At 43.5% G+C, this 27,750-nt stretch overlaps 2 protein-coding genes across 7 annotated transcripts; one reads left to right on the forward strand and one right to left on the reverse strand.

Moving 5' to 3' along the window:
• Window positions 1–714: 714 nt before the first annotated feature.
• Window positions 715–16,539, reverse strand: LOC139612610 (mucin-4-like). Of its 5 annotated transcripts, none has more exons than XM_071468310.1 (8): window positions 16,401–16,539; window positions 12,887–13,037; window positions 11,475–12,192; window positions 10,780–10,918; window positions 10,088–10,260; window positions 8,334–8,483; window positions 8,012–8,244; window positions 715–5,684 (listed from the first exon to the last, which is right to left on the reverse strand). In XM_071468310.1, exons 2-8 carry the CDS (start codon window positions 12,929–12,931, stop codon window positions 4,404–4,406), a joined length of 2,739 nt encoding a protein of 912 aa, XP_071324411.1. In that variant the 5' UTR covers window positions 12,932–13,037; window positions 16,401–16,539; the 3' UTR covers window positions 715–4,403. The 5 variants fall into 5 exon arrangements, with proteins under 5 accessions (XP_071324411.1, XP_071324412.1, XP_071324415.1 ...); XM_071468311.1 differs by lacking the exon at window positions 16,401–16,539 and adding an exon at window positions 14,689–14,840; XM_071468314.1 differs by lacking the exon at window positions 16,401–16,539 and adding an exon at window positions 14,526–14,682.
• Window positions 16,516–26,471, forward strand: LOC139612611 (zona pellucida sperm-binding protein 3-like). Of its 2 annotated transcripts, XM_071468316.1 has the most exons (9): window positions 16,516–16,998; window positions 18,258–18,370; window positions 20,557–20,660; window positions 21,320–21,494; window positions 21,607–21,715; window positions 23,357–23,442; window positions 24,068–24,138; window positions 24,512–24,855; window positions 25,338–25,491. In XM_071468316.1, exons 1-9 carry the CDS (start codon window positions 16,519–16,521, stop codon window positions 25,365–25,367), a joined length of 1,512 nt encoding a protein of 503 aa, XP_071324417.1. In that variant the 5' UTR covers window positions 16,516–16,518; the 3' UTR covers window positions 25,368–25,491. The 2 variants fall into 2 exon arrangements, with proteins under 2 accessions (XP_071324417.1, XP_071324416.1); XM_071468315.1 differs by having other exon boundaries at window positions 24,512–26,471.
• The last annotated feature ends 1,279 nt before the right edge of the window (window positions 26,472–27,750 follow it).

Consider the following 27,750-nt stretch of genomic DNA (forward strand, 5'->3'; position numbering starts at 1 on the left):
ACTGTCCACTGGTCCTGTCGTCCACAGTGAGTCTGGACAGAAAACCATCATTTAAAACTGTTTTTAAGAAGATCTTTAAAGGTCCATATTTTAACTTGCTGTGTTGATCTCCATCAGAAGATATATTTGTGGTTTTAAGAACCAAAAACCATCTCAGTGTAGTTTTACATCTCCTCTCTCAGGCTTCTCTCTGGAGCTCTAGTAACAACAGGTCAGTCAGCCAATCAGAAGAGAGGATCTGAGTCTGTTTTCTGGCCGAGAAGCATCAATGATGATGATTCATATAAATGTCATTATTATCTGTAGTCCTCTTTCACTGCTCACTAAAGAGTGGTGTTCGTTTAGAGTGAAATCATTTTAATTCAAACACAGCATCAATAGAAAATTATCAACTGTAAGCTTCAATATAGGACAGGCTATGTGTGATGTCATCAGACTGAGCGGGAAAAGAGGATTTTAAAGGACCAGTTCAACATTTTTGACAAAAATGAATGTTAATATGAGCAGAGTGTAAAGACATGAATGGAAACCACTAGAAGAACTGCAACGTTTACACTATTACACTAACAAACTTCAAGCTAAAGGGTAACAAAAGGCAGTAACTGTATGTTAAGAGTTAGCGTTAGCATTTTCAGGACGGCATTGTTTTCACTCAGCACTTGTGCGGTGTTTGCAAATAACCCCAGTTTAAATGAGGTAAACACACCTGGCAGATAAATATACAAAGGGATTTTATTGCAAATTCAAATCATTGAAATCATTCACATTTATAGATACTTTTTACAGTTAGCTTAGATGTTGCTGCACAAATATTTGTCATTATACTCATCTTACCAAAAAGCCATGAATACATATTTGACAGAGATATAACAAAACAACAAATGCAATAACACTTTCAAGTTGAATTAGATAACAAAAAAAATCATACAGTCAAGAATAAAGGCATGGAATCATTGATGTGATGAGAATCCACAGCTGTCAAGAAAGTAGATGAGAAACTGGAGACTTTGTGATCATGAAGTCAAACAAATGAAGCTAGTGTGAGGTCCTCAATGTGAACGGACATGTTCATGTTTTTCAAATGGACTTGAAACCACTGACTTTGTGTCCCTGATGAAAAGCAGCACAGCCAACTGTCTGCAATGATGAAGACAGACTACAGCTACACAACATCACAGTTAGCTCTGCAACACACCTACTCTTTCAAAACACCAGTCAGGAGGAAGAAACACATCTGTTCAGTTTGAAAAGGAAGCATTGTTTTAATATTTCGTGTTTTATGATACCTACAACAAAGCTGCTGTTTTTGGCACATGACTGCATTAGTTTCATGTCATAATAACTGTAGTCAATAATTCATTTTATGCATTGGTTTCCAACCTGTGGGCTGGGACGCACTGGTGAACTACGAAGGTATTGCAAGTGTGCTGACAAATCATTTGCAACATAGTGCAACTTTGGTGAAAAAAGACAGTAGTTTAAAAAAAAAAAATACAAATAATGTTTCTCTGTTTTAAAACGAATGATCTTTAAAAACATTAATAATGTTACTGCTTTACTTGTTTCATTGTTGTTCCACTGTGATAAGCCGATGATATGAACCGGATAGGTCTGGCCAGACGCCTTTGTTGCCTGACCATATTGTATACTCATTTGCTATCTCAGTCCAATTGCGTGCAAAAAGATTAGATCCATGGCAACAACTGGAGAATCAAAGCAGGTAGCTGGTTAGCAACAGCAAGAATTAAAAGAAAGAGTCAAGAGACAGATGGTGAATCGACAAGTGATCTCTCCCCCGTCAAACAAAAAAAATATTTTATTCGTTAAGATAAAAAGTGCTTTGGGAGGCCATTATTTGGCCTCTGTAATGTTACGAGGCCGGATGTGGGCCACCAACATTTTAAAGATTTTCAAGCGGGCCATGAGTTGGAAAAGATTGCGAACTGCTGGGTTCATGTTAACTAACATTAACAATTAATGTCAGGACATGTTTTATTAAAGTTCAGAATATGAAATTGATTCATGCCTTTATTCATAGCTTAGTTTAACATGTTGGCCTTAAGTTAAGACAATCACCAGTGATTTAGACTGATAAAATATATCATAGCAACAGAGTATAAATAACTCATTTACAATTAAAGCCCCTGTGTGTGGAAATATCGGGATTACAGCAACTTAAAATACAGTGTCCACTGCTGTCCCCACAGCCGTCTTCTGAGTCACCAAAGTCAGTATTTCTTTTTTTTTTTAAAACACATCAGGTCTTTACAATGAGGAAATGTGCAATATTAATTAAGGTGTTAACTCATTTTATTTAATACATACATACAGTTTTACGACTCTTCTCCCAAACCTCCCAAAAATAAGATGATGAGCACGCTAATAGCACCTGATAGCACCTGATGTGATCCTAGAACCTTCTGACATTTCAGGAAAATCAACAATATCAAGGGGTTTTATACAGTCATTTATCATGTAACGGCCATTTTAACAGTGAAGGTCAAAGCACACGTGTTAATTTAATGTCTGCTGTCCAGCCGCCTCACAAAACACACATCCTTCTGTATCTACAAATGTATCATAGTCAACACATGGCCCCACCTCTTCTGAAAGGATGAGTTTTTTTCTCTTGTGAAGCATAAATAAAACACTACTGCAGACTGAGGTGCAGACAGTACGGACATAAAGACTTCAGCAGTAAGGAAAATGAATAAATAAAAACAGCAGATTTGTTCTGGTGTACTTCACCTGTAACCTACCGGAAAACAAATTCTGTCAATTAAACAGACCAGGCCAATAGACTGGTAGGTCTGTCTGATAAATACATAGGCTGTTGGGCTGGTGACTGTGCAGCTGGTTTTACACAACTGGTTCTGGTGGCCATAGCGGAGGTCAGGGTCGGTGTGGTAAGAGTAAATGGATGTTTCCATTGTTGACTTCTTAAAGGATGTGTGCAAATTTTTCAAGTCAGTCTCATATGAGCAGGGAAAGAGGCTATGCTTGCTAAGATCATTCCTCCTGTTTAAACTGAAGAACCTTTATTAATCTGAATTCAATGCAAGTGATAAAAACATCCACGCTCTGTACAAAGACAGAAGTTTAGATGACTGTCCTGTAACAAATGAGCCCACAGGTCGACAGCAGGTTATTATGACCCATAGGTTTTGTTGCTAGGCGACATCTAGTGGTCATAGTAATGAAGACAGGAGCAAAGCAGTGCGGTGATGTAGTTTACAGAGCGACAAAGTCCATGTCAGGAGGAGGTTGTGGTGGATGGATGGGTCAACAAAACACAGGAATATAACACAGGAGAGCCGTGTTCGATTCCCATGTGAAAGTAGCAGTTTATGTTTCTGTTATTCATGAGCGTTCGCTGTTATTATTGTAACCATGACAACAAAGATCGTCTAATGTTGAGGAAGTACTTATTTTAACCCAAATCACCATCTTTTCTTTGACATAACCATGCCATGACTGTTAGTACAGTTATCATGGCAATGAAGGTAGGTACAACGCTCTCGGAACAGTCTGCTTAGGTTTGTTATTTAAAGTTTATTGTTGTAACCATGACGACCAAGATCCAGTTTGCCTGCTGCCCTAGGGGCGCTATTTCAGGAGAAAAGTTAACATGAAGCTTCAGCAGTCTGACTTAGACACAGCTATTCTGCACAGAACTTTGGATTTTGTTCTCCATCACTTACACTAAAGTCAATTTAGGAAAGGACAGTGTGAACAGTCGATTACCGCAAATAAAACCTGTTTCTATGTTCATATAAGCATTTGATTATTGTTTTTTAAGACAGACTTGAACAAATTTGAACCTATCCATTAATTTTTGTGAGAAGTTCAGGTGAGAAACCTTTATACAACCTTGAACAGATTATTCCTGTTTAACTTAAGTGGCAGTAGGTAGGTTGATTCTACTGACTGTAACCTGACTGCCAGAGACTGCCAAAAAGCACCGGAGCAAAGGCATGTAGCCGACAGCTTTCTCTAGGTGAGCTACTGAAAACTGTTCAGCAGACTGACCCAAGTTAATGTATGTGCTTTGATAAAAACCAGTGTCTTCTCCTTGTAAGTATAATAATACAAAAATATGAAGCTACTGCTTCAGATAGAGCAGGGAAGCATCAGAAATCACTATAAATTCCACTATACAACATGTCAGTGTCTTCTAATGATTTACTTGACTTTATTTAAAATGAGGCTAACCCTAACCCGAACCCACAACCACTGACAGATGTTGAGAACAAGCCATGGTCACTACGTCACTATCCAACCAGCCAACCATCGTTATGCAGTTCCTATTATCAACAGTATCCAATGTCGTTTTGTCCTCGAGATGAATTCTCAGTGTAGTGACGGTGAATCTGTGAACCTTTCAGATGAAGCTCAGCTGTTCATTAGCGCTTCAAAAGGATTCTAGGGCTGGTCCTGGTCTTGATAGCTGAGGTAGTAGACTTGGTCTGGGTAAGGCCCTTTGTCGAGCCCTTGGAAGTGCTAGAATAGCTACTGACAGGTATACTGTCCTTAGTAGTGTCCTCAGTGGTACCATTAGAAGAGTCTTTTGCAGCACCTTTGGAATTATGGGTAGAGTAACTGCTGGCTGGTGAAGTACACTTGGTAATGTCCTTGCTCGTACCTTTGTTAGTTCCCTTATCTGTGTACTTGGCAGAATAACTGCCTGGTGGGTAAGTGTGTACGTCTGTAGATGTCACTGAGTTGATAGCAGCTTTAGTTACTGTAGTCCTAGCAGTAGCAGTTCTGGCAACAGTCCTGGAATCAGCAGGTCTGGTAACTGGCTTGGGGATTGTTGATGAATTGGGTTGATTTCTCTGGAGCCTTTTGTCTCTCACGTGTCTGCATATGACCTCGCTGACAGGGCTGAGGTCATAGTCTGTGATGACGTTGGTGAAGCTGACCCTTTCTTGAGAGGGCTCCAGGGCAGTGAGGCTCGCCAAACTCACCTTCCCAACATTGACCTTGTCCTGTAGATCTTGACTGATACAACTACTGCTCTCAAGTCTCATCTCTCCAACATGGTCACATCCGTCTCGTCTAAGTTCTTCAATGTGGCTTCCAGTGGGTTTACCCATATGGCTAACGTACTCCTCTCTAACATCATCACCACTGGCCTGCTCCTGTCGGATCTCACCAATATGGCAGTGACTCTCCAGTGAGAAATCACCATTGTTGTAGTGCAGTGCTTTGCTCCTCTTTGATGAGTTGTTGTCCAGAGGACCTCGGTTCTGAGGGGCTGGGCTGGTGTCTGGTGGGAGGCCTCTCCTCCTCCTGGACAACCTCAGGACCCCAGGGTTCTCGTTTAGCTGTCTGATGGCTGAGCCATTAGTCAATGGTATTTGAGCTGGAGTCCTGCCCGAATTTCTCCCTGAGTTCTGGAGACCGCTGAGGGTCTTGGGGTTGCTATAGTAGTTAGAGACTGTTCGGTGGTGGAGAGGAAGGTGCTGATTGCGAGGCAGCTGGTGGTTGCTATGCCGGGAGAGGTGTTTATTGTTGGTTTCCTGGGGTCTGCTTTGGGGATGGCCTCTTGTTTTACAGGTATTGCTAGGCTTTGTGCAGGGCCTGGAGGATCGTCTGCTGCCAACCGCTGCATTCGGCTTTAAGGAAGGGACTGACCTGACACAGGAGGTTCTTTGTTGAGCCAGTCCAGTCACCATGGCAACCTGCAACAGAAAGAGATAATGACAGCTCATATCACAGCCTGGGAATGATTATATTAACAGAAAACAGTTATGCACACAACTCAACCAATCGATGACCTCTTGTTCTTTAGAGGCCCAGTGAAATGATTTATATTTTATGATTCATGAGAGAGACAGGTTTCGTTTGAGCACGCAAAGGCAAGCATGACAACTCTTCTTCATTACTGCCCATCAGAACTCAGAATACCATCAGAAACCCCTCCACCTACACTTTTCCAACGTCCAACTGAGGGGACCTGTGTCCAACCTTTTCTCTTACTTTCTCAAACCAGTAATCTGAGATATAGAACCATGTCATGATTGGTCAGCTGTGCAGAGGTGAGGTAGGAGCTGGGGTTTGAACTTCCCTTTCTACCTCCAACTATTTCTGTCACTTTTCATGTGACCAACTCAGTGCAAACCCAGGAATGTCTGAAAGGGGAGACTGTCTGAAAATGTGAAAGGCGGCTCTTTGCTTTTGCCTTCAAGTATGGCTGTTCGTAACAACTATAAACACATTGATTTCCAAAAACATTTTCTATATCCATGATGCATATTTCTTCTGCTGTTTTTGCACTTCCTATTAACAGCAGTTGGAAGTTAACATACCAACAACAAATGTGCTAGTAAAAGTGATATAGCTTTATTAAAACCAGAAAACAGAATTAAACTCATAATTAAATGGCCAACAATCATTAAACAGGTGTTAAGAAGCTACAGAGATTAAATACCCTAACACTTCTTATACAATCAGCAGCAGAAAAAAAGCATCACCAGGGAAAACAATAAACAGGGCTCTATTTCAATCACACAAACACAACAATCAGTGAGAAAGAAGTGCATCTTAGGCAAACAGACTGTGTGGGTGTTTCCACACCACCTGCTGTTTTGGTTTATGTATATGCAGAAATTCTTTCTCAAATTATACTGTAGTTGTTTGAGCTGAACTGAATCTGATTCCTCACATTTATCACAGATAACACTGACTCTTCCCAGATGACTGACGCCTTCAGAGGCCCACTGATCAATAAGACTGCAGCAGGGTTCTAGCAGAGTGACCACTGGTCACTTATCTGTTTGCCATTATAGGGCCAGGATTCAGAGTAATCACTTAGTCTTCAGAGGATGTTATAGTCACATGACTTGCATAATTGATTTAGGAACAAAATCTGAGATCAGATTTATAAACTTTATAATAAAAATGTTACTAAATTTGACACAAATCTAAAGATGATCAAATTATTAAAATCAAATACTGGACTAAATCAACTCAGGATGCTGCAGCAGAGGGGAGAACCTTTATTACCCTTCTCTAGAAGTGTGTCATTTTGCTCAATGTAACCTCACACTTTAGTGTTGACTTGGAGCGACTGGGTCACAGCAACCCAGGCAACCTACTGAAAAAATAATATAGAGGCAATCCTAATATCCACTAAAAAAAACACACTGATGGTATTTTGGTAAAAGTAAATTTCTATAAAATGCCGTGTTGACTGCAGCCAACACACACACACACACACACACACACACACACACTTGTACTTCCATCTTTGTGCCTAACGCTGACCCTGACCCTAACCTTAACCTAAACCTAACTCTAAAACCAAGTCTTAACCCTCAAAATGTGATTTGAAGGTGTCTCAAAAAGTGAGGACCGGCCAAAATGTCCTCACTTTCCCAAAACACACACACACACACACACACAATGTAGAGTGGGTACAGTTTCTGTTCATGTAACACAGCACAAACAAACACAACAGGATGTTGCTGTGCAACACATGATTGTTGACATCCTCCTCTGAGGACGAAGCTGCAACCTAACACTGAGTGCTGCACTGTGCAGGACAAGGTTTATTAAAATGCAGTTCATTCTGCTTTATTTGCCACACTCTGCTCTTCAAATTGTTCACATTAACAATATTAATGTTTCTGAGCTTTGAGAGTGAGTGATTAGCAGCTGCAAGTGTGACAGGGATTATAAAACATGAGCTTCTTAGGCAAACCTACTGTAGTGTGCACAATCTGAGTCACTCAGCGGAGGTTGTAATAGTTAAGGTAGATAGCCTTTATTAACCTACGGTGAAGTATAATAAAGCTAATCTTAGCCCAGAATGCTGACAACTTTAATTTTCCTCCTCCACTGTCCCGTTTAGTTTTTACTGTGGATACTCTGTAGTCTTACACTTGTAATCAATAAGATAAATACAGCGTAACAACATGTGTATCAGTGTTAAATTCAGTCTTCATAATACTGATGATACAAGCAGAAAGATTTCAGACAGAAAAGCAACTAGAAAGGATTATCAGACCTTGTTACTCCTCCTGACCTGTAGGGAGAGCTGGCGAGGTCTCAGGAGGTGTCTCTCTGCTCCCTCCTTCTTGTCCTCCTCCATCCTCTCTCTCCTCCTCCTCCTCCTCTGCTGTTCCTCTTCTCTCCCCTCTCTCTCCCTCCTGCCCTGTGCTCGGGCAGTTAGAGGGCAGAAAGAGGTGACTGCTGCAGAGCCTCCAGGCCTCCCTCTCAAAGACCGAGAGTCCCGTTGCACTGTGGGACGCAGGTACAAAGACACACAGGTGGATATTTATTTACAGCTCCTCACAGACAGATACACAGACATGTCCATAGATGAGTACCTGTTGTTCTACTGAATATGCTCATGTTCTTTCCTTCAGCTGCAGTCCTGTGATTGGTGGAAAGACAGGAAGTAAGATGCCGAGTGTCAGCTGGCTCCTTCTCTCGTCCACTTGCTAAGAATGCCATGTTGCTAGGCAACGCTGCTGAGCCTGAAGTGAAAGAGCAAATACCTTTAGTAATTTTGGGGAGTGTGTGTGTGTGTGTGTGTGTGTGTGTGTGGGTGGTTGGGTGGTTGGGTGGGTGGGTAGGGGGGGCTACATTAAACTTAACTCAAGCCACTGTTTCTCTTTGGGATGACACCTCACTGCTTTCCTTTACTTCACTTACTGTCTCCAGGCAACACCGCCGAATAAACTAGTGTCAGAAAAACTTTATTGATCCCCACAGGGAAACTGCTGTGTTACAGCTGCACACACAGGTAGGAGAGAGGAAGTAAATCTTTTAAAAAGTTAAAAAGTAACAAGACACATGGAGGGTGATCATACACAACAAAAGGTTAAATGTTAATTTAATTTTTTCGCCATTGTTGGTCATTTTAACATGGGGATCGACTCACTTTTGGAGCTAGCCTGTAGTGGTCATTAGAGGAACTGTAGTTCAGTGTTGGCTTCACTTTTTAGCCCCGGAGGTTGTTGCTTGAATTTAATGTGCCAGAATTAAATCCCCCTTCAGTACCATGGATAGCTCCACTTGGCCAAAAAATCTATTTGTAAACTTCAATATTTAATAGAAAACGATCTCAAAATGAACAGACAGTTAATGTCTGTTTCTGATTTTATTGTTATTTAGACTATAGACTGTTCTGTGATTGGACTGGTCATCAGGAGTACCAGTAGAAATCCTGGTGGACCAGTCAAAAAATCAGAAACACCAGCAACCAGAAAAGAGAGAAGCTGTACAACAATAAAAGCCCTGTTAAGAAATAAAGGGTTTCTGTCCACTGAAATGATGAGGGCTTTTAATATGAAACAGTTACAAGGAGTGTTGAGTTTGTATTAATGTGTAATGAAGTAACTTTAACACAGCAAACAGGAGTGGATCAAAACAAGGGATTGTACTAAATTACATAATAAAATGTATACATATCAAACAGAGGGAGTTAAAATAAGCAGAGGCAGAATCTCCAGGCCTCTTAACGTTAGCATACAGTAGGTCCATGATCCTGGCTTCTCTGGCAGTGCGTCCACAATCTGAGTGACAGTGGGGAGAATCTCGTCTGGTTGAAGTCCCAGAGATCATGAAGAGAGCTCTGGAGTCTGGGGTCTCACAGTAACAGGGTGGTTGATGACACACATGGTTGCTAGGTTAGCAATGGAAAGCTATGGAAAGTAGCTAAGGTTTGTCCAAAACATCACCAGTTTTCTTGCTGGTGCTTTTGGTTCCTCTGTAAACACCCCTTGATGATGTAATAGAAAGGTTTTCACCAAATCATTTAGAAGGAGCAACAATTAATGGGAAAAGTCTAACACTCAGCTGACCAATGGTGAAACGTCATCACAAATTCAACTCATTCACTCACTCACTCACTCACAGATGTAGGGGCCACATCCTTCAGAGGCTGCCTTTGAAACCGATTGTGTTACGGCGGCGCAACTAGACTGTCCTGTTTCAAAGCCTCCTTCACATGTGGCCAAGAAGTGCATCCTTCTTTGTAGACCGCGTCCTCCGAAGGATGTTGCCCCTGAACTGGGACACAGCTAAAATCAATACTACCACCTCTTGGGTATAATCAGTGTCTGAGCCTGCAGCTTACCTCTCAAACAGAGGAAAGACAAGAAGTCCTCAGTCTTGGGTCGACGTCTGGTCAGACAGGTGACGACGGCCAGGTTGTGGCTGTGGTTATTCCGTGCTGATGTCATCAACACTGGTGGTCCTGGAGAGCTGGGAGGGGACTGGGCAAACTTCCTCTGTGCTTGCAGCCTTGGTCTGCGTTCGCACGCACGCACGCACGCACGCACGCACGCACGCACGCGCACGCACACACACACACACACACACACACACACACACACATCAGCGTGATCGTAGCTGGTCTCTCTTTGTCGTTCCTGTACTGACTGAGTTACCTGAGCAGGTGAGGATGATTGCATTTACTGCTCAGCTTGATTTACCTTTGTCATCTAATCACTCCATCAACGCATTTATCCTTTTACTGAATACCGCCAGAGTAAGCACCTGTTCACATCAGACACTAGACATTAGTCCCTACAGCTTATTCTGGTTTCTCAGCACCATGACATGATGTTCACATGTGCAAACCCACAACCAAAACACCAAAAAACCCACAATGACGTCAATGTAAACAGCAGAATAATAAGTAAATCAAAGTTTGATTATATTAATATCACTGTTTAAAGCAGATCAGGTTTAAGGGCCAGTTCTGGGGCTCAGTACACCTTTTCTCCCCGGTCATGCACACAGGTAAAACACACGTGGGCAGCTGACCTCTTGCTGGTGGGGTCGTCCTTGTCCCGGTGAATGCTGGCAGGGCGGCGCTGTGGAGGGCGGGTCTGTAAAGGCCAGCTCCAACTGGGACTGGCTGACAGGAGGGACTGACAGCGTCTGATGCCGTTAACCAGGGAGCCTGAGGAGGACACACACAACTTTACATGAAGCAGTGTCACTCCCGACAGCGTCAGACAAATCACAGCATGTGACACATGTCAGCTGCAGCTGTGAAGGTTTATTAAACACAAGCAGTCAGAGGAGCAGACGAGTCAGAAACAAACATATCTGGAGGAGAAGACAAAGGTGAAAAGTGAAAAGAATTAAAACCTCCATCACAGCTCACAGACCCACTTCATGCTTCAACTTCAGTCACTGTAGTTGTACACACACAGTTTTCCTGTGCAGTGAGTGAAGCTCCAGCTCCACTCGGTGTCAGTTCAACCTCCAGATAAAGTGCTTCAATCATCTGTTTCCTTCCTGTCTGATCGTCTGACTGTTCCCACATCTCAACTATGAACTTAGAGAGAAGGATCTTTTTATTTCTGATGGAGCACGGACTGACAGCTGTGACTGAGGCTTCGTCCACACTGATGTTCACTTTAAAACTAAGATAATCTCCAGCCACACTAACACACCTGAGAGAGGTTCAACAGTAACAGTACAACTGTTAAAACCAAGGTGATGGTACTGACCGCTGAGGCTTGTGGGAGTGTGTGACCTCAGAGTCCGGACTGGGGCCAGCGTCCTCAGCAGCGGCTGTGTGTGCCCAGGTGTGCAGGTGTTTTTCACTGAGTGTCTGCGCTGAGCACCGTGTGTGTGTTTTTCAGTGTCTGTGTGTTTGGAGTTCGGCAGCGATGCTGTGTTGTGTGTTTTATGTGAACGTAGAGTCCTGGTCGACACAGAGCTCTTCTGGAGCGTGTGGCTATTATCTTGAGTGTCTGTTTGCTGTGTGTTGTGTGTTGTTTTCCCTGTACACGCTTTTGACTGTGTGTGTGTGCTGTGCAGTGTGTAGGTACATTTACTTTTTGGAGTGTGTGAGTCCTGAGACAAGTTGTTTTTTTGCCCTTTGTTGGTGCGTTCATAACGATGTGTGTGTTCTGAAATGTGCACATTTTGTGAACTGTGTGTGTTTTTCTGTGTGTGTGTGTTTGGCGGTCTGTCTGTGACTCTTTGTTGTGACGTGTGTGCACTCTGTCTTGTGCGTGCATTCTTCTGTGTGTGTGTGTTAGGTATGTGTGCCTTTCGCGGAGTGTGTAGGAGTGTGTTTTTCGACATGCGTTTGTGTGCGCGTGTGTGTATGTGTGAGTGTTTATGCGTGGCACGGTGTGTGTCTCTGAATTCCCTGAGGGAGAGGAACAGAACTTTGCGGACCAGACGTTCTTCACACCACGGCATCCCGTCACTGATGTCCTGCACAGTCACAGACACAGATGCTGTCAGCTGACCATGACATCACATCAACTCCATCAAACTATAATAAACATATAATACATATATTATCATACATCCATGCAAGTGCATCCCGGCTGGTTCATCACTTCTTAGCGTCCCCTGGAAACACTTCTATTGTGTTGTGAGTATTTACAGCTCATTTTTGTCATATTGTTGAACATGTTTATTCAATTTGTACATTTCACAGCGTTGAGCTCTCATGGCCACCGTAGTCCTCACTTTTTTTTTGACATTTGCAATCACTGTGTGGACTCCAGTGTCTCACTGTATGTTTCATCTGTCCTCAACACATCACACTATGATAGAAAAACACACACACACTGGTCTGGTGTGTGTGAGCTGAACACAGTCATCTTTGACAAAAAACAGTGTCAATGTAAGAAGAAAGGAAGCATTTACACATCTGGCTGCAGCTGTTTAGTGAGGTCACATTGTCTCTGTGCAGCCTGAGCAGGTGAGGAAACTCTGCAGTGTAAAACTGTCAGAGATGCATCCCCGAAAAACTGTGATCTATGCTTCTTATGAATTCAGATCAGCGTGTAGAGATTCATTTGTGATTTAAAATGAACTGTTTCTTTTGTTTGCTATGAAAAATCCTGAGTTGAAAATGTGACAGTGAATCCAGCACAGACAGGCAGGAAGTTGCACTTACATATTTCTTCTTGATGATGTTCCGTTTGGGTCGGTCTGTACTCATCTTGCCCAGCAGACACTGAAGGGCACATGAATCACAGAAGCCTCTTTTCCTTGACCTTTGACCCCCTGTGTTTTCTCTACAGGTGTAGAAATTCCACCACTCTGTCCTGCAAAAGAGGAAATGTAATGTAACAATAACAACAATAATAATACAAATAAGCCCTTTTCCCCTTGTTATTTCCCTGTTATTGTGACCTGATATGATCATAAAAAAAGACACCAATAATTTCTAAATGAAAACATGCAGCCAAACACAGGGGCGGACTCTGTTGTGTGTTGTTACATTCATGTTATTCAGGCTGGTTAAAAGAAATTAAATCCTGAACCATGTTTCAGTTTTTACAGGCTCTGGACATTTCTAATTGTAAATCTTAAAAATAAAATCTGCATAAATAAAAAATGATCAATGTTCTATCTGGTGAGAGATGTGATGCTTCCTACAAACTGAAAAGAAGAATCATCACAAGCCTCACTGAGGAAACAACAGTAAATGGACTGTACTTATATAGCGACCACTCAAAGTGCTTTACAATGGAAAATTCATTCACCCATTCACACACACTCACTCAAAGTTGATGTGATTGAACCAAACTCCCGCTGCTGGCAGTTTGCTCAGTCGTTGTGAGACGTGGCTGAAAGCTCTGGACAAAGTCAGTAAATGGACCAACATTAGCTAACCTGAACTAGCTGCCAGTTTGTTTCCTTGCTTTCCTTTGTTTCCTTTTCATTCAGTAAAAGCAGAATTGCAAACATCTGAGAAATTGGGCTTATTTTGTTAAATTAAAAAAAAGACTTTTGCATACTTCATACCTCAAACTGAGGTGTTGTTTAGTATCAGTGAAGTCAGTAGATTAATCAAATTAATTAAACTGATTTTCAATTGGAAATACAAACATTAGTTATGAGAATATTTCTCAGCTCTAGTGTTTTGATCCATGCACATTTCACTGAATCATTAAATCCTGAGTATAACTGCATTTTCCAGCATCTGAGGCCTGGACTCCTCCATGGTCTCCATGCTCCTGCACCAACCTACACACAGTCATTAAGCTCCTCCACCTTCACAGTGGGAGATGCCCTGCACAACCAGCCTTGCTCAAGGGCACTAAGATGGAAACTGAGGATATGGGGCAGCAGTAACAATCTGTGATGATAAGGTATCAGAAAGAATCAAAGACATTTCAGGTAAACGTCTGCAGCACGGCTGCAACAGTGCTGCAGCTTAAAGAAGATGGGAGCAGCTTGTTCTCTGTTGGTTCACTGCTTCATGGTGACAACAGACCTCAGTCTGCTCTGAGCACCTGTCAGTGTGACAGTGGAGAGGTCAGTACACACAGCGGACAGGTGAGCTCCAGTCATGTCACAGACAGCTGATGTAAAACAATGAGTGTCCGTCCACCTGCAGCAGGATCACCGGCCTGCAGCCGCTCATAAACACTGAAACCAGCCTGTGTCAGTACGCGGTGTGCCGGTGCCGGTGGACGACAGCCAGCTGCATGTCTCTGCACACCGACCAGACTCCACCGCGGTCACCTCCGCTCTCATCTGATCAGTTACACCGAGAACATATGAAGCGACAATAATCGATCACCCACCTCCAGCAGGATTACCGGCCTACATCCCGAGCACAGCGACAACCTGAGGGAACGGACCCACACACACACACACACACACACACACACACATCCTCCAACACACCCTCCTCACGCAACGCGTCACATTAGAGGACCCCCCCGGCTCCGGTGAACCGTTATTCACCTTACGGAGCCGCTGGGCTCGGTGTACGGGAGTCGGCCCCGGCGCAGCTCCTCGGCGCTGCAGGCTGCACCACTGCGGTCACGTGGGCCGCCGTTTCCGAACCAAGGCCGGCCCCGGTTATATGTCGGTGCGCCCGTACTGCTGTAACTACGGCCGGTTAGCGGCTCCTATTCCGCTCATTGTGCGTCTGCAGCATCGGCCGAGGTCCGAGTCTCTGACCTTTTCCACATTTCGTCGTTCGTCACCCCTCGATCCGGGACTGACCCCGAAACCAGTCCGCTTTCTAACCAGGATCACTGCAGTTGACGGTTAGATTGTCCTGCGCCTCTATTCCTGAAATTAAGGTACAGGTGCCGTGAGCAGCCAAAAAGCTCGAATGCTAAATCACACACAGACGTCTATACATGTTGTACATTTTGTAAACATGATTAAGAGACAATCTCTCGGCTGTCTGATGAGTATGAAATATTCCAAAAGATTTGGAGAGATCTATACGCTTTTTCGAGGCTGCTCTACTCCTTTAACCTTAAAACTATTATTTATTACTATGTTGAATATCTGCTAAACTTCACTATTCTAAATGCTATTTTTTTTATCCACAGACTGAAATTAGTCAAAAATGTCTAATAATTTTCCTAATTTTCCTCTTTTTTCCTCATTTTCACCTTTTCACTTCTTCACTGCCTTTTTTTTATTTTATTTACTTATTTTTCCTCTCTTTCTTTTTCTCCTTGTTTCTTTTTTATATTCGCCTTTTGTATGTATGTCATTTTTAGGTTTTATGTGCTGTTGTCACCTGAATTACTGTTCTGAAAGTAAAAAACAAAACAAAACAAAAAAACGACAGCACACATGTTTTTGTGGGGACAGACAGGAGCCCTGACTCTGAGGACACAGAGCACAAGGTGGAATATAAGGTTAAAGCAGATCAGGTGAACAGATGAATGAGGAGGTCATTAAATCACCCTAAAGTCTGATCTGATGGACAGGGAGCTAGTGAAGATAAACTGGTATCGTGGTCACATTTTCTGGATTTAGTTAAAATTCTTGCTGCAGCATCTGAACCAACTGAAGAGTTTAACTACGAGCACCTGACCAGAAAACATCACAATAATCAAGTCTGAATGAAACCAAGGTGTGAATCGGGATTTGTTTGGTCTCTGTCTTTAATGTGCTCATCGAAGGAGAGGGTAGGTTCAAATGTGACACCCAGATTGTCAGCCTCTGAGAAATCACACAGTTGACGAGTGGCTGTAACTTGGTCAAACTGGTGTCTATGTGGAATCAATGACCAGTATCTGAATTTAGCAGCAGGAAATTTTGAGGCATTTTTAACAGCAGACAGACAGACCTTTCACTTTCTGAGAAGAGTGGTCTGCCTCTATAGACACATAAAGCTGAGCATCATCAGCGAAACTTCAGAAATGAATCCCATACTGCAAATGATTTGACAAAGAAGTGAAATATATAGAGAGAGCAGAGGGACAGGAACAGAGTATTCAGAGGATGTTCTGATGAATGTCTTGATTTAAATTTTGAATTTTTCACTAAGGCTTGCGTTTGGGGTTTTCACATGATTCCAGAGAGAGAAAGAGAGAAAGTCAACATACATGCTGTCAGGATCATCAGCCTCTCTGAGTTCATTTAGCAACAGGTGACTGAGGAAAATAACCGGTCACAGCAGTGACAAATGAAGGTCCTTATCTCTTTACCTGCTGCATGAGTCCAATCAGCAGGCAGCAGGTGTGATAATGACGCGGAGACTTGAGGAAACCACACTCTCCACTGGCCGCCACTTGGACTCCAGCTCCCGCTGCTGTCGCTCACATTATGCTGCTGTTGGCGTGGCTTCTATGGACGTTGCTCCGCGGTACTCTGGGGGGTCCGGTTCAGGGCGCAGCACCATGGGAAGGAATACATCCGGTATCCACGAAGCAGGACAGGGGTCCGCCCCCCTCCTTCTTACACCTGCCCGTGTTCCAGCAGGCGCCGGGGCCGCTGGTGGCCCGGGAGCTCTTTCGGCCGGTCCCCCACCGGCGGCCGCTCCCCGCCGGGCTCACCGCGCTGCTGTTCCCGCCGGCGGGACAGTTCCCGCCGGCGGGACAGCAGCAGGCAGTCCGGGAGATGGGGGCAGGCGCAGTGGAGGTATGGTGCGGATACGATAAAATCTCAGTGCGCGTGGACCGCTTCCGGCTGCGTGGCTGGAGCATGCCCGCCACGCTCCGACTGGGCACGTGCGAGGCCAGCAGGGTGACCCGCCGCCACGTGTACTTCCACCGAGGACTGACGGAGTGCGGCGGAGAGGCTCAGGTGGGACACGCACACACCGACTCCCGCACTTCCTGTCCGGCCGTGATGGACCACCAGTCCACCATCAGCAGACAAGAGGGTTGATGTCTAGAAACTGAAACATGGGTCATGTGAAAGTTGTAACCTACAGATATAGGCTACAGAAACTGATATGATTCAGTAAGTTAGCATCACCCTGGTTTCCTCCACAAACAGCCAATGGGATAGTAACAGTTTATAAGAGCAGGGGAATAAACACAATGAGGCTGTAAAGGTGGACTGGTGAGTATAGATGTGGAGTGATGCTGTGTAACATCCCCAACAACCCCTGTACTCTCCTTTAGACACAGCCTATGGTTAAAAACCTTGACATATTTTATGTCAGAGGACAAAACATGAAAATGTCTTAAGCCTGTGCTAAACGCAGACGTTATTTCAGTCATCAACTAAAAACAGTTCAAACAACCAGAGACTTTGGGGTTAGTAAAGAGGAAGGGCTAAAATGCTAACTAATTTCTGGTTTTTAGGACTCATTCCTGCAGCTCTCCAAGTTGGCCTGATGTTAGACTGCTTGCAGCATCAACTAAATTGCTTTGATCATATTGAGTCAGAGTTTTTTAAGATCTGTTAATATTTTCTTTTACGTTATATTTGTGGCAATATCAGAATGCTCAAAGATGACATTTAATGAAAACTTAAAGATGCTACAAGTAAGTTTTTGTTATTGCTACATAGCTAATGTTAGCATTAATGGCTGTTTATTTACCAGTCCAGAAGTTACAAGTTCAGCATCAAACTTCATTTCTTTACTTACTAACAGCTGTCTCCAGAGGTGGAAAGCAACAGTGATGTTAACTTTTGATTTGCTTCTATTTCTATCACCTCATTTCATCTTCATTCATGCTAACCAGTTAGCCCCAGCTCCACCTGTTTTAACATACTACTTTGTGATAGTGAATCACTGGAGCTCAGTTCAACGTGAGAGGATGAAGCAGTAGCTGCTCAGAGGGCGTATTATAACCTCTTGTCTTGTAAACACAACAATGGCTGCAGCTTTTGACAAACGACCACCACCAGCTCCTGGTAAGAAACCACATTCGGCAGCAGAGAAAACTTACATATAGCACCTTAGTCTTTGCAGTATGCGGCTGCTGCATTCTTTGTTATTTTTCAGGCAATAAAAAGCCAGACAGTGGAAGCCAGCTCGATCCCAACAGTTTAAAATTTAGATGGATTAGAAAATGTCTTCATATTAAAAATGTCTAATTCCTGTCTCTCAGGTTGTTGGTGGTCAGCTGGTGTATACCTATTCACTGTGTTATACTCCACCTCCACAAGGCTACGTCATCAGAGTTGCACCTCTAAACCTTCCCATCCACTGCCGTTACAACAGGTAATTAATAACACCTCCCATCCACTGTCTGTCAGGCTTTTCAGCAGCATTTACCTAAGTATGCTTTCTTCAGAATCAGACAGAGGTCTGCCATCATTCAGACTGTACGTAAATGTGTGTCAGGAGATGAGAAGGTTTCTTTCTTTTGTTCTGATGTGACAGAAAGAACAATGCAACCAACTCAGCTGATAATACTTGCTCAGGTCCATTATTTTCACCTAGATGATGAATCAGTGTTTTGTGTGTAGGTGTGATTTATTATTTTTTTCTCATCATTGTTGTTTATTCTTTCCCCTTTAATCTGTATCATGGATAACATTATAGATATTATTATAAAGAGCAGGAGACTCTGAGGGCATTTCCATGTAGTGACATGAAGCACGTCAGGTAGAAACTATGAGATATTTCTGTCATTTCACTGATAGTGAGTTCAGTGAACTTCAGTGGCCTCCCCTGCCTCTTCTCACCTGGATCCAGTCGAACACCTTTGGGATGTGGTAAAACAGGAGATTGCCAGCATGAATGTGATGTAGTCAAGTCAACATGGAGCAGAGTCTCAGAGGAAAGTTTCCAACATCTGTGGATCCATGACATGAAGAATTGAGGCTGTTTGAGAGCAAAGGAGGAACCACTCAGTGTTAGTGTCCTAATAAAGTGCTCAGTCAGTATTTACACAAAGAGAAACCTTAAACTAACAAAGGTTACCCCGGAGCTGTGAAATCCAGCTGAAAGATAATTCGGCTGTGATGCCGTCATCTGAGATGGAAGCTGCTTCAGATCACGGTTCAGGAGAAGGGATGAGTTGTCTCTCTAAAAACATGTTTACTTGAGTATTCTCCCCTCAGATCTTCCATCTCTCCTAACTCCTCCTACAGCAGTATTTTTCAGACAATTTCAGACCAAGGACCATTGGTCAGAACCTTTAAAATAAGACACACAGACCAGCAAACATTCCCAAAACCAATTGTGGTGAACATGTGTGGAAGAATGTCAGCTGGGACAGAATTTTAAATATCAACAATGATAATAAATCCATGTTGTAAAGTGCTTTACACAAAGCAGCAGAATAACACATGCAGGTCATATAAGGCAACAGAGTTAAACAAGCAAATCAGAAATACAAGGAAAGTGTCTTACAGTGACAATAAAGCAGAGGCAGTGTCGCCAGCAGGAGGGCGATCAGTAAAAATTAATAAAACCATAAAAATAACTGAGACAATAACAACGGAATCAAATACAATTTCACCAGTAACAATGCAAACTGATAAAATCTATGAAGGCGAGAAAATTCTACCTATCTATTCAATAAAATTAAGTAAAATTAGGAAAAGCTCCATGATAAAAAATATATTTTAAGAGATTTAAAAAGTCAAGTCGTTGCACCTTGTCAGTTGTATCAGAGGTTTTTTCTCTGAACTGATCCGGTCTTAATCCCCCCGGTCCATGATCTGGTCTGTTGTTTTATAGTTAACAGGCTGATAACTGGTGAAATTTAGCTCAGTCCCATGGCAGGCTAACTCTTAGTTTCATCCACATTTCCTTTCAAATTTCACACTGATTATTTTTGATGTAAATCATAAAACATAAACTGTAAACTGGTGAAGCTATGAGAGTTGACAGTGTCACAAAACAGTTGCTTATAGTGAAACAACACCGTAAAACAGACAACAGCAGCCTAGTCTAGAGGATATAAGACTTTTATATGAACTTTTCTAAGTCACAAAATGAGAGGAAGGGTTTTATTTTGGTGACAGCATGAAGCTGAAATAAAATCTACTCAGAGACCACAAGAGGTCGCTTGTGGACCATTGATGGTCCATGGACCACTTCTTGAGACAGGCGGGTCTGAAGTTATATGTTATGGGTGTGAAGGTGTTCATGAAACAGCTGGATCTTATCAGTCTTTTGATTTGATATTGATTGTGCTCTTTACATGTTCATTTATTTCATTGCACCTCTTTTAACCACTGAGCAGGAACAGATATTTAATCCATGTGTATTAAGTTGATTTGGTTTTTGTTCTGTTGGTTCAGTCTTTCTGAAGTCATTTATTGCCCCTGCTGATCTGCTGTATTGACGTAGCATCTCTGTATCTCAAGCACAAATGTCCAGTAAGTGTGTTGAAGAAACTTCCATTTGACTCAGGCTTTACTTCCGTCATGTGAAAACCCTTCTTTCTGCCTCAGGTTTCATTACTCGTACCAAGTTGGCTTCAGACCTCAGGTTCAGCACACAACCTTTATGAAGACCGTCAGGAGTAAACTGAGCTTCAGCCTCACTGTCTGCAATGGTAACACACCAGCTATATCTGAGACAAGCTTCTGTTTCACTGCCATTTGTTCCAGACGACGAGTCAACTGTGAACATCTGAGATGATCTGTGTAAAACTGGCTTCATGAGCCTGAATCCCGACATTGTTTTTTAATTGATCTAAAACACTGAGGTCTGTCTGTGTCATCTGTGTGGGTACAAGGTGAACACATCCCTGTAGGCGGTCTGCCACTGACATCATTAGACATTGATATTTGGTTGAATAAAGGTTGTGACGTCATGAGACAAGAATTCATTGTCAGGAAAGTGACTAACAATAACGGCAGTTTGACAAAAAAGACTGACAACAGCTGCCAATTATTAATTTATTGGTTCGAAGTTGTGGTGTTAAACGGAGGTGGAGGATGTGAGTCACATGACTTGACTTAGTGAGGCTTAAGTCACAAATCTGAGGACTTGAGACCTGCTGGACCAATAAAAGATGGGACTTGACTTTGACTTGGTTTCATGACTTTGACTTGAGACAGATGACTTAGTTTGTTGTCACGTTGATGTTTGGTGCTGCTGGGTTGAATCCAGGCTGTTGTACAGTAAAATCCTCCAATGTAGTTTGCTTGTATACATTAAATACAAATGCATTCACTTTGTGTCCTTTAATGTGTGTTTGTGTGTTAACAGCCCAGTGGGAACCCCTCCCTCCAGGCCACTGGTTCTTTTTAGGGGAGCCAGTGCATTTTGTGGCCCAGACGAGAGTTCTCTTGGCTGGGGAGAGGCTTTATGTGGACTCCTGCTACACCACAAGCTCCACAGACCCGAACAGCACACCCAGAGTGGATATTATCACTAACTATGGGTGTGTCTCTTGTAAGAACAATTTCATACAAATTTTGCCAGTTTGTCACTTTTCATGTCTTAAGAGTTTTCACTCAGATTTAATTTTTTTATTTATTTTTTTTTTATTTCAGCTGTATGACAGACAGCAAGAGGGAGGGCAGCAGCTCCAGGTTCCTGTCAACAGGGGGCAGTGTGCTTAAATTTTCTGTGGATGCCTTTCTCTTCAGAGCAGTTTCACAAGTAAGATCAAAATCATTTTCATATCTGACAAAAACCTCAAGGGCCATGCACACCACGAGGTCCAGATTTTACACTTCTGTGTTTTATTTGAAGTGTTGAAATCTATAAGAAGATATATTTGAGGTTTTAGGAACGTAAGTACGTCTCCTCTCTTCTTCTCTACTTCTCCCTGGAGCTCTAGTAACAACAGGTTAGTGAGCCAATCAGAAGAGAGGCTCAGAACAAGACCCTGAGATACTTCAACTCCTTCACCTGGGACAGTACCTCACCCTCAAACTGGAGGGAGCAGTCCATTGTTTGCCAGTTTAGAACCACCACTCCAGTCTGCCACTCCACAGGTACTGTACCTGTATTCCACGTGACATTGAAGAGGTGTGTGAGCCATGACAGACCAACAATATCTAAAGCCTTCAGCATCTCAGGGCATATCTGATCTACACCAGGTACCTTGCCACCAAGGACCTTCTTAACTACCTCAGCAACCTCTGCCAGGGCTATGGTTGAGACTTTCCCTGAGTCTTCCGACTCTGCCTCCTCCATGGAGGACATTTCAGTCGGGTTAAGGAGTCCTCAAAGTATTCCTTCCACTGCCCAATGACATCTCCAGTCCGGGAGAGTAGGTCTCCCCATCAGAATACAGCCTGGGTCAAACCCTGCTTCCTTTTCCTGAGTCACCGGACAGTTTGCCAGAATTTCCTTGAGGCCAAACGAAAGTCATCCTCCATAGCCTCCCTGAATTCCCCCCACACCCGAGTTTTTGCTTCTGCATCGACTGAGCCTGCAGCCCTTCTGGCCATCTGGTACCCCTCTGCTGCTTCTGGAGACCTCCTTATTCAGCTTGCTAACCTCCCTCACCTCTGATGTCCACCAGCAGGCACCGAGAACCTTGGGGCAATAGCTCCCAGCTGCCACTTCTGCAATGGAGGTTTTCAACATGGCCCACTCAAACTCCATGTCCCCAAACTCCCCCAGGGTGCATGAGAAATTCTTTCTACACGTTTGGGTTTACCAGCTGTCAAGCAGCCTTCCCCGCCATATGATCCAACTCACCACAAAGGTAGTGATCAGTTGACAGTTCTGCCCCTCTCTTTACTCGAGTGTCCAAAATGTATGGCTGCTGATCTGATGACATGATCACAAAGTCGGTCATTGATCTTTTGGCCTAAGGTGCTCTGGTACCAAGTACACTTATGAACTACCTTATGTTTGAATGTGGTGTTTATGGCCAAACTAATACTAGCACAGAAGTCCAATAACATAGAACTATAGAGTCCTAAGGTGGAACCCCTTCTAGGACACCAATCAGAGACTCCAAGAAGGCCTGATGCTTTAGCTGCTGTTTGGTGCATAGGCACACACAACAGTCAGAGCCTTCCCCTCAGCAACCCTCAGTTGCAGATTGGCGACCCGCTTGTGTGCCGAGGAAAATACCTCACACAACATCTGCAACACTCCAACAAAATTTCACCCAACCCCAAATTCTGTCACTATTTATTCATGCATTTGATTTCATATTATTGATTTAAAAATGATTCCATTAAATTCATATATTTTTGTCACATTTAGTGTTTGATAACACATGAGTTTATACACTCAGCAGTGGATCATGGCTGCTGGTCTGCTGCTTGTGTCTGTGTGCAGGTGCTGTACCTCCACTGTTCGATGTCAGTCGGACTCTCTGCTTCCTCCACTGCAAAGTCCTGCAACTATAACAAGGCTGCTGGCAGGTAAGAAACCAGAGCTACTGAATCAGCCTTCTCTCCAGAAGTTTAACAAAGCCGGTATAAGGAGAAAGACAAGATTATAAAGTCAGATGAAAAGGAATAAAGATTTAAAACGAAAGACTTGATACTTACATTTTGAATGAGCAGATCTGGTACATCTGCACAACCATGGATGGGGGGGGGCAGGCATCCTCCTGTGAGAAACAAGCCCATTGGTCATCTGTCAGCAGGTTATTAAGACCCATAGTTAGGTTTTGTTGTTAGGCGACATCTAGTGGTCGTAGGCCTTTTGTAGAAAGGCTAAGAGCAAAATCAAACTTCAAGTTGAAGTTTAGTGGTGGTGACGGTGCAGTCATGTGACTGTGGTGTAGTTAGTTTATAGCCTAACATGAGCTTTTTACTGCTGCTGATTGTATTTAGGCTTCAAACGTCATAAAGTGGTGTCATTAGTGAAGATTATCCTGCTGAACCAAACCTGTCAGGATCAGAAACTGTTGCTGATTTTCTGTAATAATCCAAAAGACAATGGAGAAATCCTATTGGCTGTTTGTGGATGGAACCAGGTTGATAATAACTTAAGAGTTGGTCTACAAAAATAAATCACTACTCTGTTTTCTCTTGCGTGTAGGTGGGAGGAGCTGGAAGCCCCACCCTCAGTCTGCTCCTGCTGTGACTCCATGTGCACAGACACACAGGCCTGTAAGTTCTTCTCTAAAGCACAGCAGATGGTAACTGAGAAATAAACATATGACAATAACAATAAATTATAAGAGTAACCCTGGTTATATACCACAAATACAATTACATGCTTTATCTTTGACAATGATAAGATCACAGTGCAGGCAGTTCTGTAATGTATTGATATTGATACTGACATTTGCATTTTTTTCTCTTGCACTGTTCACTTTGCTGCTGTAATACTGCAAATTTCCCCATTGTAAGACTAATAAAGACTACCATGATCTTAATCTTAACACAGAATCTGCTCCAACCATCTCCAGTCTATGCATCGATTTACAGGAAGACTCTGGCTTTAAATGAGACTTCTCATCACTGTCTCTTTTCTCCTCAGCTGTCAGGAACACTGTGAGCAGTCCAGGCTGGATCATTGGCCAGAAGGATGAGTGGAAACCCAGGATGAGGGCGATGTCTTTTCAAGCAGAGGAGGGAAGAGAGTGGCCAGATCAGGAGGAGAACAGGGAAGAAAGACTAGATGAGCACTTTAAAAAAGTCCTGACTTCTCCACCAGAGGTAGAGCTCGACCACGAGGAGGAAAAAGAAGAGTCTGATCCTGAGAAGCCGTCAGTGCTCCCTGCTGAGAGAGAGGAGAGCAGGCGCACTGCTGCAATCAGCCCGCAGGGACAGAAGGAGGAAGAGGTGGGGGAGGAGGTGGCTGTTGAGAAGGCAGACAGCCAGGTGAGAGATGACATCATCGTGTCAAACCAGACCAGACCCGGGGGAAATGAGACTGCTGGGGCTGGGGAGGCGGCACCTGGAACCAAAAGTGGTTTATCCAGAGACAACAGTAGAACCAATGCGTCCTCCATGGTCACTACAGTAAACTCCAGTTTTATTGATGATGATTATTCACATCATCACGGTTCTGCTGAAAATATTTCCACAGCTGTAATCCCCATGGTTCATCTCTGTCCTGGTGGTGATGAGATGAGCTGCAGTGACACTGATGGTGGTAGTAACACTGCTACACATAGTCCTGCTGTTAGTCCAGAGACCTTCACCTCTAATGTTGGAGCTACATCTGGTACCAGTAGATCTGGCTCTGCTCAGGATTCAAGTGTCCACGTGGCTCAGTTTGACAGCAGACTGGAGACATTAGCTGGGACATGGTCTTCCACCAGTACCTCTGAATTTGACCCTCCTGGTTTTCTTGATTTCAGAAAGTCAGGACGGAGCCGGCTGGAGTCTGAGGAGCTGGACCTGCTCCTGAGATCAGAAACGCTCACGTCTGTTCATAAATCAGTGGACACCAAGTCTGACAGGATGCCAGGGCAAGCAGATGATGATGGCGATATGCTTCATAGTCTACAGATCAGAGGGTTAGAATCAGACCAGTCCGCTCAACCAGCTGGGCTCCAGGACCTGGTCTCTGTAGAGGAGTCTGGTTCTGACTCTGGAGATGAAGAAGATGAAGCTCTTCACCTGAGTCCGTTTACTGGAGCAATGAAGACAGAGTCAGAAGGACAGGGAGTCTCTGGAACCATCACGATGCCTCACAGTGTCAGACCTGGTTCTGTAGGTTCAGAGCATCATGACCCCCCCATTCATTCTGCTCTGGTGATAGTTACCTCCACCCTGCAGGGGTCACAGAGCAGCCAGGTGGCTGACAGTGAGTGGGCTGAGGTGGTGCCAGGATGGGGCGTGCAGAGGTGGGATTTGTGGTAAAGCAGCTGCCTGAAGTGGAGCTGAGCCATCAGCTGACAGAGGACTTCTCTGGAACAACAGGATCGGTCTTGGAGAGTTGATGTTCCCACAAATATCTAATCTAATTCAACAGCCCCCCAATAAATTCAGTTTTAATGAATCTCATCAAAGTCCATTTTTGTTGCCTTCTGCTTACAAATGACAAAATATTAGAAACACCTTTCTCTGTGATCCAGAACGACATCGCCACAAACCAGAGGTTAGAAAACTCGAGTGTGACCCTCTTTTGGCTGGTTGTGTTGGGTTTCACCAGGTCGTACAAGTGTTCAGTTCTTCTGGTATTTTAAAGAGGATGAGGGGCAGACATGGCTTACTGTGGGGCCATGACCTGAATTCATGCAAGCAGCATCAGAGGGAGGAAGTGAGGCCGTTTCAGTCTCAACTGATTAAAACTACGTTAACAAACCCTGGATCCTACTTGAAATATTAGAAACTTTAAATCTCAAGGATCACAAACAGCTGTAGAGCCTTCAAATAAAAACCTTGACCCAGGGCAGACTCAGGGAAAATCTGGTCTGGACTGGAGAACCTGGTGTTCACTTGCTGTATTCATGTTGACATGCTGCTGAACAATAAATTCCTCTGACCTCGAACCTGCCTGTGCCCTTTTTTCATTAATAATATGGTTCAAATTATGACACAATTTACAGACATGGAGAAAGCTTCTACTCAAGTTAATGTATTCACATAGCAGCCTAATGAATGTCTGTGACTGCTGGTTAAAGGTATCAGAGCACTGACAGTATCTTCTTGGTCAATACTGAATCACTGTGTGTGTGAGGATCCAACAGAAACATAAGGGTCTGTATGGTTGTGTATGTCTCCAGCTTTGAGGTGGGTCATGGATGGAACTGCTGGGAGCAGTTACAACTTTCAGTTTGTGTGTATAAGAAAAGTTCTGCATCGCTGTTGCACATCAGAAACTTTTCCTCTGTTCTGTGCAAAACTGCTGCAGCTTGGTAAAACTTCAAGAGGCAACTTTAAAGTCCTATGGGATGGAGGTCTGGGGTCTGTCTCATAAAGCAGGATTACCATATCCTCTGCAGGATAGGGCCCAAAGCAAGGTTAAAACACACACACACACACACACACACACACACACACACACACACACACACACACACACACACACACACACACACACACTTCCATCTTTGTGAGGACACTCATTGACATAATGCATTCCCCTAGCCCCTTACCCTAACCTTAACCATCACACGAGTGCCTAACCCTAACCTTAACCTAAACCGTATTTTCCGCACTATAGGGCGCACTGGATTATAAGGCGAACTGTCAATGAATGGTCTATTTTCGAACTTTTTTCATATATAAAGCGCACCGGACTAGAAGGCGCATTAAGCGAAACAAAACAGTCAGATAAGTCAGTCAAACTGTATTAAACGCGTTCACAATAACTCTCAACCTTGTTCAGTTGTAACACGTAAAAAAAAACACAGTCTGATACCACTAAATCAAACGTTAGCGTATTCACAATAACTCCTTATAGGTCCTTATACACACACACTGTAATATTATGGTGAAGCACAGTATGTATTACTCCGCGACGCTCCTGACTACGATACCCGTAATGCTGCAAGCGGTGCGGCTTTGTAGTTTACCAAAGTCGTACTAGAACATTTTGACAGAGCGCCGTGAGCGCCGTGTACCACACAAAATCGCTTCGAGGTCAGTAAACACAACCAGAATTAATCCATATATAAGGCGCTCCGGATTATAAGGCGCACTGTCGTTTTTTGAGAAAATTAAAGGCTTTTAAGTGCGCCTTATAGTCCGGAAAATACGGTAATTCTAACCATAACCCTCAAAATGTGATTTGAAGGTGTCTCAAAAAGTGAGGACCAGCCAAAA

Source organism: Trachinotus anak, unplaced genomic scaffold (genome assembly GCF_046630095.1).
Source record: "Trachinotus anak isolate AG129_WGS33_773 ecotype Australia unplaced genomic scaffold, CSIRO_AGI_Tana_v1 ptg000032l, whole genome shotgun sequence".
Classification (NCBI taxonomy): Eukaryota; Metazoa; Chordata; class Actinopteri; order Carangiformes; family Carangidae; genus Trachinotus; species Trachinotus anak.

Excerpts from the sequence above, each read along its gene's own strand:
- LOC139612610 (XM_071468308.1), bottom strand. The coding sequence starts at position 13,600 with ATGTTGGTCCATTTACTGACTTTGTCCAGAGCTTTCAGCCACGTCTCA. Across the intron at positions 10,261-10,779 it reads GACGACCCCACCAGCAAGAG|ACCAAGGCTGCAAGCACAGA; the intron begins GTCAGCTGCCCA and ends GTGCGAACGCAG. Across the intron at positions 8,484-10,087 it reads GTCTTTCCTCTGTTTGAGAG|GCTCAGCAGCGTTGCCTAGC; the intron begins GTAAGCTGCAGG and ends CTTTCACTTCAG.
- LOC139612611 (XM_071468315.1), top strand. The coding sequence starts at position 16,519 with ATGCTGCTGTTGGCGTGGCTTCTATGGACGTTGCTCCGCGGTACTCTG. Across the intron at positions 16,999-18,257 it reads AGTGCGGCGGAGAGGCTCAG|GTTGTTGGTGGTCAGCTGGT; the intron begins GTGGGACACGCA and ends CCTGTCTCTCAG. Across the intron at positions 24,139-24,511 it reads GTGCACAGACACACAGGCCT|CTGTCAGGAACACTGTGAGC; the intron begins GTAAGTTCTTCT and ends TTTTCTCCTCAG.